Here is a 13,972-nt window from a genome sequence, read left to right on the forward strand (position 1 = left end):
TTTTTCTCTAAAATAAGGGTGTGAATGGGAGAACGTTTGTTTGCTAATACACGAATTCCACAAATCCTCCTAATTTGAACGGATTTGGTAGGATTTAAAATTTACATAAAAACCTAATTAAGATTCTAGTTCTTAATCCTTATGTGTGAAGGTGATGTAAGGCTGTAATTAATTAATAACTCTTGAAAATCTATTGACGACTCCTCATTCTGGAAATCCTGCTACTGATTTCTCGTACACTAGAAAGCAAAAAAGCAAATTCATCTAAGAGCAACAGAGTGACTATGAAGGTTTTCTTCAGAAGAACCATATTGTTTAATTGAACTTACCAATCACAAATAGCAGGACAGTCTTATTGAATTATGCATGACTGGGGAGACTGTTTTGAGAATTAAGGGGATGAAGTAATTTAATACATCGGGCAGTTCTTGTACAATACTAAATTACCAATCTAGGTTATTTGTGTTTTTCATATATAATATTCCTGGGCCATGTGCTGGAAATCAAGATGTAGTCTTTCTACAGAGCCATTATTTTATCGTAGTTTGTAGCGGTGAACTGTTGATATGGTCTCCGCAGCATCTTTGAACTAATAAAAAGTTGCCTTGGGTCATGCATGTATTAATTTTTCTTCAATTCTTGCTTTCATTCTGAGAGTAAAAAAGGCAAAACACTTCAAGCATTGAGCTGCCTTTTGCGTGCAGATTCAGGAGTTTCTCGCGGAAGTTAAGGTGATCATCCTCACAGGCAATTCCTTTGGAGCAACAACCGCCTCTCTCACTGCTCTTTGGCTCCTCTCCCATCTCCAGGCCATCGCTTCTCCCATCTCAGTCCTCTGCCTCACCTTCGGCACTCCCTTGCTTGGCAACGAGTCCCTTTGCCGAGCCATTCTCCGAGGAAGATGGGGCGGGAGCTTCTGTCACGTTGTCTCAAAGCACGATGTAGTCCCAAAACTGTTCTTCGCTCCACTAACCTCCTTGACTCCTCAACTGCACTTGCTGCTTCAGTTTTGGCAAGTTGCTATGGCTTCACCCAGTCCAGAACAGTTAGTTGGAGAACTGCGAAAACAAAATTATTTCAATGAATTCTTCAGCAACGTCAAAAAATGTGTTAAAGGTGCCGCACAATCAGGGGAACGGGCGAGGAACAATTTGTTTTGGCCATTCGGTAGCTATCTATTCTGTTCGGAAGAGGGAGCGATCTGTCTGGATAATGCAACGTCTATTGTTAAGATGATGGATTTGACGCTCGAGACAGTCTCTCCAGCTTCCAGTTTTGAGGATCATCTTAAGTGTTTTGAGGATCATCTGAAGTATAGTTATTATACAAAACTACTTTCTATGCAATTCCTGAAAAGGATGAACATCAACGGCCTCTCTGAGTCAAGCTATGAAGCCAGTGTCTTCTTGGCATTACAATCCTTGGGAATAGATCCACAGGTAATTAAATGCTTCTCAAATCCACACGAGACACTATCTTCTTGGCTTCCTAATCCTACTCAAAAGTATGATCTTTGAGGAAGGATTTTCTTTGGAACAATCACTCTCTTATACGTGGGGCAGAACTCTCTCTCACTCTCTAATACAAGTGCACTTAGAATGATGTAAACTTAGACATCTTTTTGGTAATCGCTGAATGATAAGTTCTTAGTCTTCACTTTGTGAATTGTATCTTCAATCACTGTGCAGGATGACAATATTTCAAAACCAGCTATAGATTGCCTGCAGATGACTCAGCACATGGGACGTGCACTGAACCTGAACAATGCTCATCAAGCTAGCAAGCTATCTGAAATAACGCCCTACAGGGTAGAACTTGAGTGGTACAAGGCACACTGTGACGAGTCCAAGGATAAACTTGGGTATTACGACACTTTCAAGAATTCGGGAGCATCCAGGAAGGAGTCCAAGGTCGACATGAACCTGTACAAACTCGCCGCGTTCTGGGATAAGGTCATATGCATGGCAGAACAGAATGAACTCTCCCACGATTTCCACCACAGATCCAAGTGGATCAATGCGTCCCATTACTACATGCTCCTCGCTGAGCCATTGGAAATCGCTCGCTATTACCATCATGGTATGCACAAGAAGAAGGGACATTACATCAAGCATGGAAGGAGTAGGAGATTCCAGATTTTGGAAAGATGGTGGAATTGGAAGGTTGCTGTTGCAGCGCAAGAACCACAACAAATTAACAACAAAAGGAGTAGGAGCAAATATGCACACTGGACTCAAGATTCTTTGTTTTGGGCGAAGGTGGAGGAAGCAAAGGACTGGCTCGAGAAGGTGGAAGAGGAAAAGGACCCCAATAAGTTGGAACTGCTTTCGAAGAACATGAACAATTTCGAGACATATGCAGAGGAGCTAATTAAGAACAAGGAGGTCTCCATAGATGTTCTGGCTAAGAACTCAAGTTACACATTATGGGCTAAGAAATGGAAAGATTTGAAGTTGAAGTTATCGCAGACTCCTACTCTGAATGAAATGGATTGTGATTAAAGAAGAATGGGAAAATTCCAAATAAGGGCAAAAATATCTTAATTTACTCAAATAAAAAGACCTGAAACAAATCTTGTTTCAAATAAGAGTTGGACTTTCCCATTGAGTAAGGACATTTTAGTTATTTATCTGTTTTTTGAATTTTGTCCCTTGTTCTTTTTTTCCTTTTTCTTATTTTTCTTTCTTCTTCACACTGGTGTATATATATAAAGGCTAAATTATGAGTATATTCTTATAATAGTGTTAGATCTAAATTTTCTAGGATGGAAAGCTAGGGAACTAGGGGTGAGCGGTTCCCGGTTCCTTATAGGTTCCAGACAGGTTCTTTTTTTATGTTTCATTTTCAGGGTAAACTATGCAACAATTGCTAAGTCCCACCATTGGGTAGGATCTTAAGGAAAAGCTGTGTCTGATGTTATAAGCCAGCATTGTGATATTCCAAACCACTCTTAAGTTTACAAGCAAACTTAGTTTTGCTATATCAGATTAAAAAAAAAAAGTACCAGCAGCATACGACATAATAAAATTGAATTCTCTATATATTTATGAACCTATGACAACATCCATCATAGTCTCTCGCACACTGCAAAGGCTAAAAACCTCTTAATATCTAGGCTTGATACTACATGTGTAAACAGACAAATGAGCTACATCATATTGACCGTTTGCATGACAGAATCAACAAGCCAAATAGAAATTTATGAAGTTACCATTCAAACTAAACAACAGAAACTCCATAAAAATGTGTGCAAAATTAGAATAATATCCTAGCTTAAACTAAACCTGCTCCCCTAATTGACCCCCTTTTGCTAATCCACAACAGATGGATTTTGTAGTATCTTTGAGTACTGGCCATAAGGAGAGGTATAAGAATGAGCAACCAGTCACCAACCTACTATAGCTAAAAATATGTAATACTTCCAGAAGAATTAAGGACCCATGTTACGATACAATGATATGCTGTTACAGCTGGTTAAAAATTTCCAAACACTTAAAGAGCTTCTGCACAGAATGCAGGACCTCAACAATACCAACAGTAGGCACATACCTGAGCGAGCATTGCAGGCATAACAACAGTGACATCACCCTCCCAATGTTGAGCAAACAGCTGGGCTATTCCTCCTAGAGGAAAACCAAGTTCCAGGACTTGGTTGCATCTATGTTTTACCTCCATCTCAGCAAGGTAAGCAAGCTGCACAACCAACCATGGCATGTCATTTTTCATCTTAGGACAGACAACTTTGATAAGCAAACATGAGCGCATCAAGTCAGGCTGAGAAAACATGCTCAAGCTCAAAAGGTCTTGATTGTTAGGAGGTGAAGCGGAGATTATATTCAGTAAAACTAGTAAAGTAGTAGATTTTTATAATGAAACATGAGGTTTAGAATGGCATGTTTGCAGCTCTATTATTTACTACCGACACAAACTGAACACATCACTCAAAACATTAGGAATTGATGTGCCGCTTTTAGTGAATTTGTCGACCGAATACTAAACTCAAGCGTCCACAATCGAATGAAGTATGCATATGTCAGCATGCCCCCAGAGGACGAAGATAAAGGAATTCAGTGTCCCCTGATAATGGTCGGAAAAAGAACATATTAAAGCAACTCAAGCAACAAATAACACAAGCACTGTGATCCAAATCGAGAAGAGGAGTTCAGATAAGAACAGTACAGGAAAGGCGAGCAGAGATTACCGGCACGAAGGGCGAGCGGCGAGCGGCGAGCGGCGTCGGGGGTGACTGGGCGAGAGGCGAGCGGCGTCGGGGGCGACTGGGCGAGCGGTGAGCGGCGTCCAGCGGCGGCGTTGAGGGCGAGCGGCGTCCAGCGGCTGAGCGGCGGAGAGAGTGGGGGTGATGGCGTCCAGGGAGGCAAGGGCGGGGCGAGCGGGGGGCGAGCGGCGTCCGGCGGCGGGACGAGGGGCGTCCAGCGGCGGCGGCGAGGGCGTCCGGCGTCGGGAACGGGGCAGAGGCAGAGAACGGGAGAGGACTAGGAGAACTGTGGTGAACAATAAAAATAGATTTGGGGTTTTAGAACCCTAACCGGTTCCCAGAAAAAGGGAACGGGGAACCGGAACCGGCCTCTTTAGAACCGGTTCGGTTCATATAAATGCCTGCATATCGGCCCCTGGGGTTTCTTCAGGGAATCCGGAGAAAGCACGTCCCAAATTCTTGAGGGACAAGAAGATGGTGCCTGATTCAGATCCTCCAAGCCTTAAGGATACTGATTCTTTGCATCAATTTTTTGAATTCAAGGTCCTATCTAGAATTTTTTTTACCCTTTGCCTGCAATGATATCTTACTTCTAGTTATGTTCCCAAGTGTCTTGTTCTCTGACTAAATTCATCTTGCTGACCTATGTTTGTCTAAATTGGCTTGCAGTGCGAAGCTTGTGGTTTTGACCGGAGCTGGAATGAGCACAGAGTGCGGTATTCCCAATTATAGAAGGATCTTTAGTTATGTTTAGAATGATAATTTTACGTATGGTGGACATTTCAATGGATAAACGTCACTGATGGGTGTAAATATTTCATTCTGGATGATTTGAGATATAACAGCCACTCTTCTCATTAATTTGTTTTAAACTAATTATATCAAAGATGGTTTGAGTATGTTTTCATGACTATTCTATATCTTTTAATTTGGATAATTAAGTGATAAAAGTTATGTACAGTACACTACGTATATTCTTACACAATTTTCTTCTTTATCCATTTACAGCATATCGTTTCAATGTCGGTCATTTGCATAATTTTGCATTACCAAAAGACACTTGCTTTACCAAAGCCTTTACTATTGGTGTCACCTCTCAAAAATCGTCAATCCTACCAGCACATTGTCATGATAATGTAACGAAAATTCCATTTACATACAACACGTTTGAAAATTTAAAGAATTGATGTAATATATAATGTCAATACCACTGAAAATTCCAAACTTGTACTTTTGCGATAAATTTAATCCAAACTAATTTTTTAATCACAAAAATTACACATCAATACATTTGTGATAGTTTTACCATCCATTAGTTTCTATTAAATTAAATTAGTACCACCAAAAACTATAAATTAATATGCTTATGTCCAACGGATTGGGAACTCTAAATTGATCACTCGCATCGGTTGCTTACATGTTATGTAACTCAGTAATTTAATAATAAAATTTAATAGAAACCAATGGTGTCAATTTGGGGGTTTTCATGGTATCATCCCTCATATTTATTAAGCATAGGGATCTTGTTAAAGAGCGAATTCAAAGCATTTATTAATTTACCAAGAAAACATTTATCAGAAGAGCGAACTGATCGTTGCAAAACGTTTGCTTACTTCGTTTTTCTGAACCTCAGAAAGTTTGGATTGCTTTGCTGACCGTTCCCTGACGCGGCTGCGCATCTTTCCTGCGAAAGGACCATCAAAGAAGAGCGAAATTGCGACATTATTATATAATAATCGACCGTTGACTGTCCTCCTTTTCTCTCAGACGAAGTCGTTTACTGTCAACTCCCCTCCTTCGGCGTATCCCCACCGAACCATCGCGGCACCGAGCACAGCCCCTTCCTATGCGTGGGTCCGCCGGTCCGCCATCCCTTCATATAGCCGCTCTGGACTCTCGGCGCAATCCACTCCCATTCAGACATTTTCACAAACACGCCAAGGGCCAGAAACTGAAAGACTCGAGCGCTCTCCTTGGAGGCCGAGTCGTCTCCGTGCGTGACAAACCCAACTCTCCATTGCCCTTTTATCGCCAGATGTCAAAGGGTCGTCTCCTTTCTCACCCAATTGCGTTTACTGACGCAGGTTTAAGAGCAGCGGGACGCTGGCGAGTTTCCTGGCGTCGACGCCCTTCATGGAGGAGTCGCGGAGGTCGTGCAGCTTTGTGAACTCCGCCGTGCCGAGGAGCTTCGTGCCGGACCGATGCAGTGAGGTCGGGTACATGGCGTTCTCGGGCGTCCAGGTGATCGACTGGTCCGAGATAAGCTGTGGGACCCTGATGGCGCTGGGCGAGTGCAGATGCGAGCATCTGTTCTCGCCGTTGGAGTGCAACGGCGACAGCGAGGGGACGGTCAAGGTGGACGCTGGATTCCGCTGTCTCTTCTTGGAATTTTACCAGCGACAGGATTTCCAAAATCAGGTACACCGACCTTTTGCCTTTTTGACTTCGATTTAGAATACTTTCTTTACGTGACTTTTGTTATTTTCTGGGTAATTGCGTTACATCTTTATAAGTCGAACGACATCAACTCCCACGAAATTAGGGTTTAGCTTCCAGTCTCCCTCCTGATAAATCGATCGGCCTATGGACTTTGAATATCCTATGATCCATAAACTAGATTGTGAATAAAACTTATTCGTCTCATATCTTACTTCTCCGAGGGCATAAAGATATATAGTTCTATGGCCACGAATTGTGTGATGGCTCGTGCGCGGGATGGCAATGACAACAGGGCCGCAACAATGGACGGACGGTGGCTGGACGGACTGTGTTTTGGTGGTGCCTGGTTTTGGAAACTAAAAAAAGGGATAAGAAAACAAAACGTAAAAAAGAAAAGGAAAAAAAAAGGAGGAGCAAGGAAAATCCCATGACATATGGTCATTCTTTTTTACCATTGAAGAAAACCCGTCCAAAAGTGACATTGAAAATATCAAGTTCATTTTCACAAATTAAAGAACTTGAAAGACATTTCTATCGATGCTTGAAGTGAAGATGAATTTATTCAAGTGCCATATGTATGCAACCATCAAGATGCAGACACTTACATCGCTTATAGAGATCGCGGAGAAAAGAGATAATATGTCAAGCCGTATTTATTTTGTGATCATTCAACTGATACACAACATAGTAGAATAAATACTATAGTCTATAACAGAATTAGATATACTATGTATATACAAATGACCGATAAATTTACATGCTTCAATACGATTGGGTATGAAAAAGGAAAATATTAGATGTAACTTATATGCTTTCTTTCTTCAACAGATTTTCCTCTGTTCTTTTTCATTGATGGAAATAAAATCTTTGCTTATACAAGGGTAAAATGTATTCATTTTTCTCAATATAAAGGAAATAAGTAAAGAACTGTTGTTTTAATTATACGTGATATATTAAAACTTTCAGTTTTCTTGATTTAAAAGTAACAAAGTAAAAATTGCTTTTCAAAAGACTTGGTCCTCAATAATCGACTTTTCATATAGCCAATTGGCACATGCAAAATAAACCTCCACAAGCCAATCTAAATCTTATATCTAAGTGTCTTAGAGAGAAATCCCTGCATAGAGTAGAGCTTCAATTGCCATTCTAACCATATCTTGTGAATTGGCCGCTCAATTTCATAAGATCTTGTGAACAAAACGTGTAATTTTGATGGAAAACTCTCTACTCTTTCATTAATTTAATGAAATGAGTTGTGGATTTTGATATTCTAAGCCGGTACACCCATGCCACTTTTACTCCCAAATTAATATTTGTTTCATAAAAAAAATTAAACTGCTTAATCTATGATATATTTACTCGAAACTAATATCTATCCCGCAATAAAACCCGTTGTTGCTGATACCTTCTTCTCGGTTCCTTCTTCTCCTTCTTCCAGAACCCGAGCTCGGAGAAGGAAGAGATAAGAGGGCCCTATGGAGAATGTGGTCAGAAATCCATAATAGAGTCCGACCATGTGAATAGAAAGTTGGATCTACATTGGATCTCACCTGAATCGCCCCATCTATCCTCCTGAGGAGAGGTTTGGTTTCAAACCCGGTTCGAACAGGAGAAGTACGCCATGCTAATGTGCCTTGGACCAAACATTCATGATCTGGATGTGAATGAGTCGAATTACTTCTTGCGCCAAAGATCTTACCATTCCCGAAGGAACTAGAGTTACATCTCTTTTCCATTTCCATTCAAGAGTTCTTATGTGTTTCCGCGCGCCTTTGAGACCCCGAAAAATGGACAAATTCCTTTTCTTTTCTTAGGAACACATACAGTATTCGTCACTACCAGACCGGCCCGGAATAGGGTTCTATACATTCTCATTATGAGAAGGGGTCATTCGAGCGTATCGAAATAGATACTATGTTTACTTCGGGATTCTATAAAGCAGACTTTCTTCAACCAAAAGGAAAGGAAATCTCCAAGCAAGACGGAGAGAGGCACGATTGAAATGAAGTTCAATCCCGACCTCGAAGGAAGGGATTGGTTCGGGCGAGCTCTCGAGGAGTATATCAAACCGTGTTTAGCATCTTCTCGTCGAGTCAAGGAAGAGATAGGTAGCAAAAGAAGGAGTAAGGAGCGAGCTAGGGAGCAAGGGAAGCCGGGCAGGTCTTGAGTCTTTAGGTCTTTCGTTTTGTTTCTCGTGAGGATAGCGATGAGTCTTGAGTAGCCCGAACGGCTTGAGTATCGAGTTCGGTTCGTAGTTGCTCCCTGGCAAGAACAAGTCCAGTTTTATCATAAAAAATTCTAAATTGATACACTTATGCAATATTCATCTAGTATGAAATTTTTGCAATACGAAAATTAGTTTGGAGTAAATGTGGTACGAATGTACTATTCTCATGTATTTGGCGATATTAGCCCAATGAATTATCTATGGAATATTAAATTCTTTCTAGTTTTGTTAATTTAAAAGAAACAAATAATTAAATGATTTTCAACATGTCTCAAAAACTTGACTCTCAAATATAATAGATTGCTGTCTTCTAGAGGTGGGAAAATGGATTTCGACTCATATTTAATGGCTTGGGTGAGATTGAGTTGTCTAAAATTGGGCATATGGGTAGGAATGGGTTTAATAAACCAAAAATCAATTATTTACGAGTTGTAGTGGATGAGGGAAAGAAACCTACTTTTAAGACATTTAATGAAAATATAATGTTAAAATTCTGAGAGAATGACTCTAGAAGTGCTTAAACCTATGTATAATGCTCACTTTAGTATCATAAGTTTCTTTTAAACCACTCAAATGACAAATTTTTTGAAAAAAAAATATGATATTTTCATTACCAACTCCAGTTTGTTTACTCAGAAATCTAATGTGACCCTTTTTTTTATTAGTATCTTAAACCAATGTGGCTCACCCAAGAGTCCAATTTACATCTAAACCCTAAAATGATGGCATCTAGTACCTTTCTATCAACTAAGAACTCCAAATCCCCAAATTGAAAGAGAACCCCTCAATTTCAAACCCTTACCAGCCATTGAACCCAAATTCACTCCTCATTTCGATTTGCCCCTGAAATTAACACATTAATCTTGTAAGTAGAGGGCAGGAGCTTTAATAGTGACTCACAACCCCAATTTTGTCACGTTCCGATTCTCGGGTGCGCGCCCATCCCTCATTTGGTTGATATAATAGCAACGTCCCAGAATGCATCGCCGACCCGTTCATTTTAAATACGCATGCAGAAACAGATATAAATACCTAGATAATAAAGCAATGGGATAGGAAAGTAGGACTAAATTCCGAAATTTCAAAAACAACTACACTTATACACATTGCAAACCAATGCTCATATATATAGAGCGGATAACTAAGTCATATTCAACTTAAACAAGTTCAAAACCAAGGTCTACAAGCAAGGGTGGGGGTTCCACAAACTACGGGTCCTCGTCCTCTTCTTCATCATTCTCCACACTCCAACTGGAGTCTTTAGCAGACTGCACCGGACTTCCGAGATCTTCAAAATTCAGGTCTGCTGCACCTAGAGGCCTGAAATGTTGTCCCACAACCGGAAATGAGATTATGTCTTAGCAAGTTCTACCCCCTAAGACCCGATTAAGAAGCCAATACACCTTAGGCTGCCTAAGCACAACACGAGTTAGAGAACTTACCTTGGCCTTAGTTCCACCCTGCAAATCAATGTTATTTACATATGCCTTATATCACATCACTTAATCAATTCATAACATCATATCATTCAATCATTGAATTACATTAAATCCACGTTTAGATCGAATCATCGATCCACGTTTAGATCGAATCATCGATCAATCGACCTAATCGATTACATATCTTCTCGACCCCTTTTTTGGTCGGCTCATCTCATTAAATCAAGTTCACTGCTGAATTACGGCTCAGCGAACACAGCCTACACAGTCATCTCAAATACTCAACCTCAACGCTAAATAGTCTATCCTTAAGTCAATCATTGAAAACATCAACGTTCTTTATAACTAGTCACACAATTCGTGGATCTTCAACAATAAACACTTGCTCTTAATTGCCACTTGATTGAGTTAGCGATAATCGATGCACAAACTCAACAAACCATTCTTCTTCTTTACAACCAGAACTGGTGTCCCCCGAGATGGTGTACTGGGACGTATGAATCCCTTGTCCAACAATTCCTTTGGGATTACATAACTGAAATATCTTCAATTTTCAGTTCCTCAACTATCATATCCACGACAGTCGCTAGGTAACATTGACAACTCCCGTCTAACAAACGGGTTGCCTCTTGCAACAAGATTAGAGAAATCTAGGTTCCTCCTCGACTTTTGATAAATTCAAAATTTTTCCTCCTTTGACGGATTAAACTGTATCGCATTGCAACAACAATTTATTATAACAAAATCTACTCGAGCCATTATACATGGTATCAAAGAAGTTATACATAGGCGGGAATATTCAAGTACAACTATAACCGGTGATTCTCCTTTCTATGACTTCATTACAACAACTAAGGTTCTATAAACTTAACCAAAATTCTACTGCGCCACTTTGATAAATTGTTCTGGGGACACTACCCTTCCTACTCAGTGCACAACTCAATTTATCTTTGAGCTGGCTGCCCATTCAATCTACCATACTGTGCATTCGGCGATGCAATTTCTCGGTTCTGACCCATCTATGGTGGTGGTAGTAACTGATGCGGTCTCCCCTGTCTTCTGAGACAATCCCTTGCTATGTGACCCAATTGGCCACACCCAAAACAAGTACCCGGTCTAGAATGCCATGAGGCAAATTCGTGTTGCCTTCCACACAGGTGACACATGCCATTCTGGCTAGACCCTGTCTTTTCAATTCCACCCTCCCTGTTGAGCGGAACTTGGAATCTTCCTCCAATTATGGGCCTCTTCCCATGGCGGATCCCTTCTCGGTGTGCTGTAACCCTCGATCCAGACGAGGCGACTCTTTCATTCTGATCTTTCTTGATCTTATGGGCTCTTCGATATAGATCGTTGTAAGTCTTCAGATCTAGGAGGACCAAGGTGCTTCTCAAGTCCGGTTTGAATCCATCTTTAAACCTTCTTGCTCGGTTTACAGGGTTCTCAATTAGCTCGGGGGCATATCGCAAGAGTTCGGCGAACTTCGCCTCGTACTCATCAACAGTTAGGGAACCCTGGCGAAGACTTTGAAATTCGGCCATCTTCACCTCCCCGGCAGTCTTGGAGAAATACTTATCATTGAAGGCTTCAAGGAAAATGTTCCACTCTTGAACAGCGCCTTCTGGAAAGATCGCTTCTCGAGTAGTCATCCACCAAGTATTTGCAACTCCCTCCACCTAGTAAGTTGCTAAGACTACTTTCTCCATCTTGTTGCACATCAGCAGTGCAAATGCTTTCTCGAGTTTCGAACCCACAAGGCGCGAGCTTCGGGATCTCTGTCCGGTGAACTAAGGTGGGTGCAATTTCAAGAATTGCTCCACCAGCTTATGGATTGGTCTTTCGGCGACCACAACTCTGGCGGACCTCCAATAGGTAGCGAAGTGCAACGGCCGGGCGGCTCGCGTGTAGCGGCAACGGCCGACTTGAGTGGCTGCTTGGTTATGAGCCCGCCGATCCATTCCTTACCCAAGACTTCAAGTACACGCATGATCCCGTCAAACTGGGATCATCGGGGCTACTACTCCAAAGACCAACAAAAGGCGATGCTACTCCACTGGCACTAGCCTGTGCCTATGCCCTACCTCTGCCTCAGGTATTGATCCTAGTCGACGCTCTACCCCAAGTCACGGCCCTACTGGCCCTCTTAGCAGGAGTCCTCGGCTCCTGATCACTCATGGTGTAGCTTTAATTTACTAACACCTAATTCCAATTCAACACCGAATTAGAAATGGAGCGATTCAAACAACGAGCAATTATAGCATTCAGCTAACACAAACATGCACCAACATGAATTTAAAGGCCTTTTTTTTTTATCACTATCCCAAGACCCATCGGTCCTTCTCACTCCAATCTTGAATCTCGTTCTGATATCACTTAAATGGGGATGTCACGCCTCGATCCTCGAGCGCACGCCCATCCCTCATCTGGTCGATATAATAGCGACGTCCTAGGACGCATCATCGACCTGTTCATTTTAAATATGCATGCAAAAGCAGATATAAATCCCCATATAATAAAGCAATGGGATATGAAAGTATGACTAAATTCCGAACTTTCAAAAACAACTACACTTATATACATTGCAAACCAGTGCACATATATATAGAGCGGATTACTAAGTCATATTCAACTTAAACAAGTTAAAAATCGAGGTCTACAAGTAGGGGTGGGGGTTCCACAAACTACAGGTCCTTGTCTTCCTCTTCATCATCCTCCACACTCCAATTGGAGTCTTTAGCAGACTGCACTGGACTTTCGAGATCTTCAAAATCCAGGTCTGTTGCACCTAGGGACTTGAAATGTTGTCCCACAATCAAAATGAGATTATGTCTCAGCAAGTTCTATCCCCTAAGACTCGATTAGAAAGCCAATACACCTTAGGTTGCCTAAGCACAACACAAATTAGAGAACTTACATTGGCCTCAGTTTCACCCTGCAAATCAACGTTATTTATAGATGCCTTATATCACATCACTTAATCAATTCATAACATTAGATCATTCAATCATTGAATCACATTAAATCCATGCTCAGATCGAATCATCGATCAATCGACCTAGTTGATTACATGTCATCTCGACCCATTTCTTGGTCGGCTCATCTCATTTACTCAAGTTCACTGCTGAATTATGGTTCAAATGAAGTACGTCTACACAATCATCTCAAATACTCAACCCCAACGCTGAATTACGACTCGGCGAGCACAACTTACTAAAACTTTAGCGGTAATGCTAAATTACGGCTCATCGGGCACGGCTTACTAATTTTTCAGCGGTTAATGTTGAATTTCGGCTCAGCGGGCACAACCAATTTCAAATTCGGTGGTAATGCTGAATTACGGCTCAACGTGCACAACCGATTCCAAGTTCGGTGGTGGTGTTGAATTATGGCTTAGCGTGCACAATCTAGATTAGGTGGTAACCTATGGTCCAATGAACATAACCATACTTTGATGGTAATGCTGAATTACGGCTCAACGAGCACAACCAATTCAAAATGCGGTGGTTTCCATGCCCTATTCCACACTTTGTTACACACCCATCATACATCATTTCATCTTTCAATAGTCTTCTCAATGCGACTAATAACTCTCACACGATTAATTACCCTCGACCAAGGAATGTGTGCACACTTAGAATCCTCAATCAAAAT

The 13,972-nt window shown here is 41.3% G+C and overlaps 1 protein-coding gene across 1 annotated transcript; it reads right to left on the reverse strand.

The window, feature by feature from the left end:
• Positions 1–583: 583 nt before the first annotated feature.
• On the reverse strand, positions 584–6,438 carry LOC120288252 (serine/arginine repetitive matrix protein 1-like). Its single transcript, XM_039301897.1, has 4 exons — positions 6,293–6,438; positions 4,202–4,502; positions 3,550–3,693; positions 584–1,058 (listed from the first exon to the last, which is right to left on the reverse strand). The coding sequence occupies exons 1-4, from the start codon at positions 6,436–6,438 to the stop codon at positions 1,047–1,049; spliced, it is 603 nt and encodes a 200-aa protein (XP_039157831.1). The 3' UTR covers positions 584–1,046.
• Positions 6,439–13,972: the final 7,534 nt, after the last annotated feature.

Source organism: Eucalyptus grandis, chromosome 9 (genome assembly GCF_016545825.1).
Source record: "Eucalyptus grandis isolate ANBG69807.140 chromosome 9, ASM1654582v1, whole genome shotgun sequence".
In the NCBI taxonomy this organism is placed as follows: domain Eukaryota; kingdom Viridiplantae; phylum Streptophyta; class Magnoliopsida; order Myrtales; family Myrtaceae; genus Eucalyptus; species Eucalyptus grandis.

Bases quoted from the DNA above. Each gene is read 5' to 3' on its own strand.
- LOC120288252 (XM_039301897.1), bottom strand. From the start codon at position 6,438: ATGTACCCGACCTCACTGCATCGGTCCGGCACGAAGCTCCTCGGCACG. The intron at 4,503-6,292 runs GTAAACGCAATT...TGTTCACCACAG, and splicing joins CTGCTCTTAAACCTGCGTCA to TTCTCCTAGTCCTCTCCCGT. The intron at 3,694-4,201 runs GTAATCTCTGCT...TTGGTTGTGCAG, and splicing joins GCCGCTCGCCCTTCGTGCCG to CTTGCTTACCTTGCTGAGAT.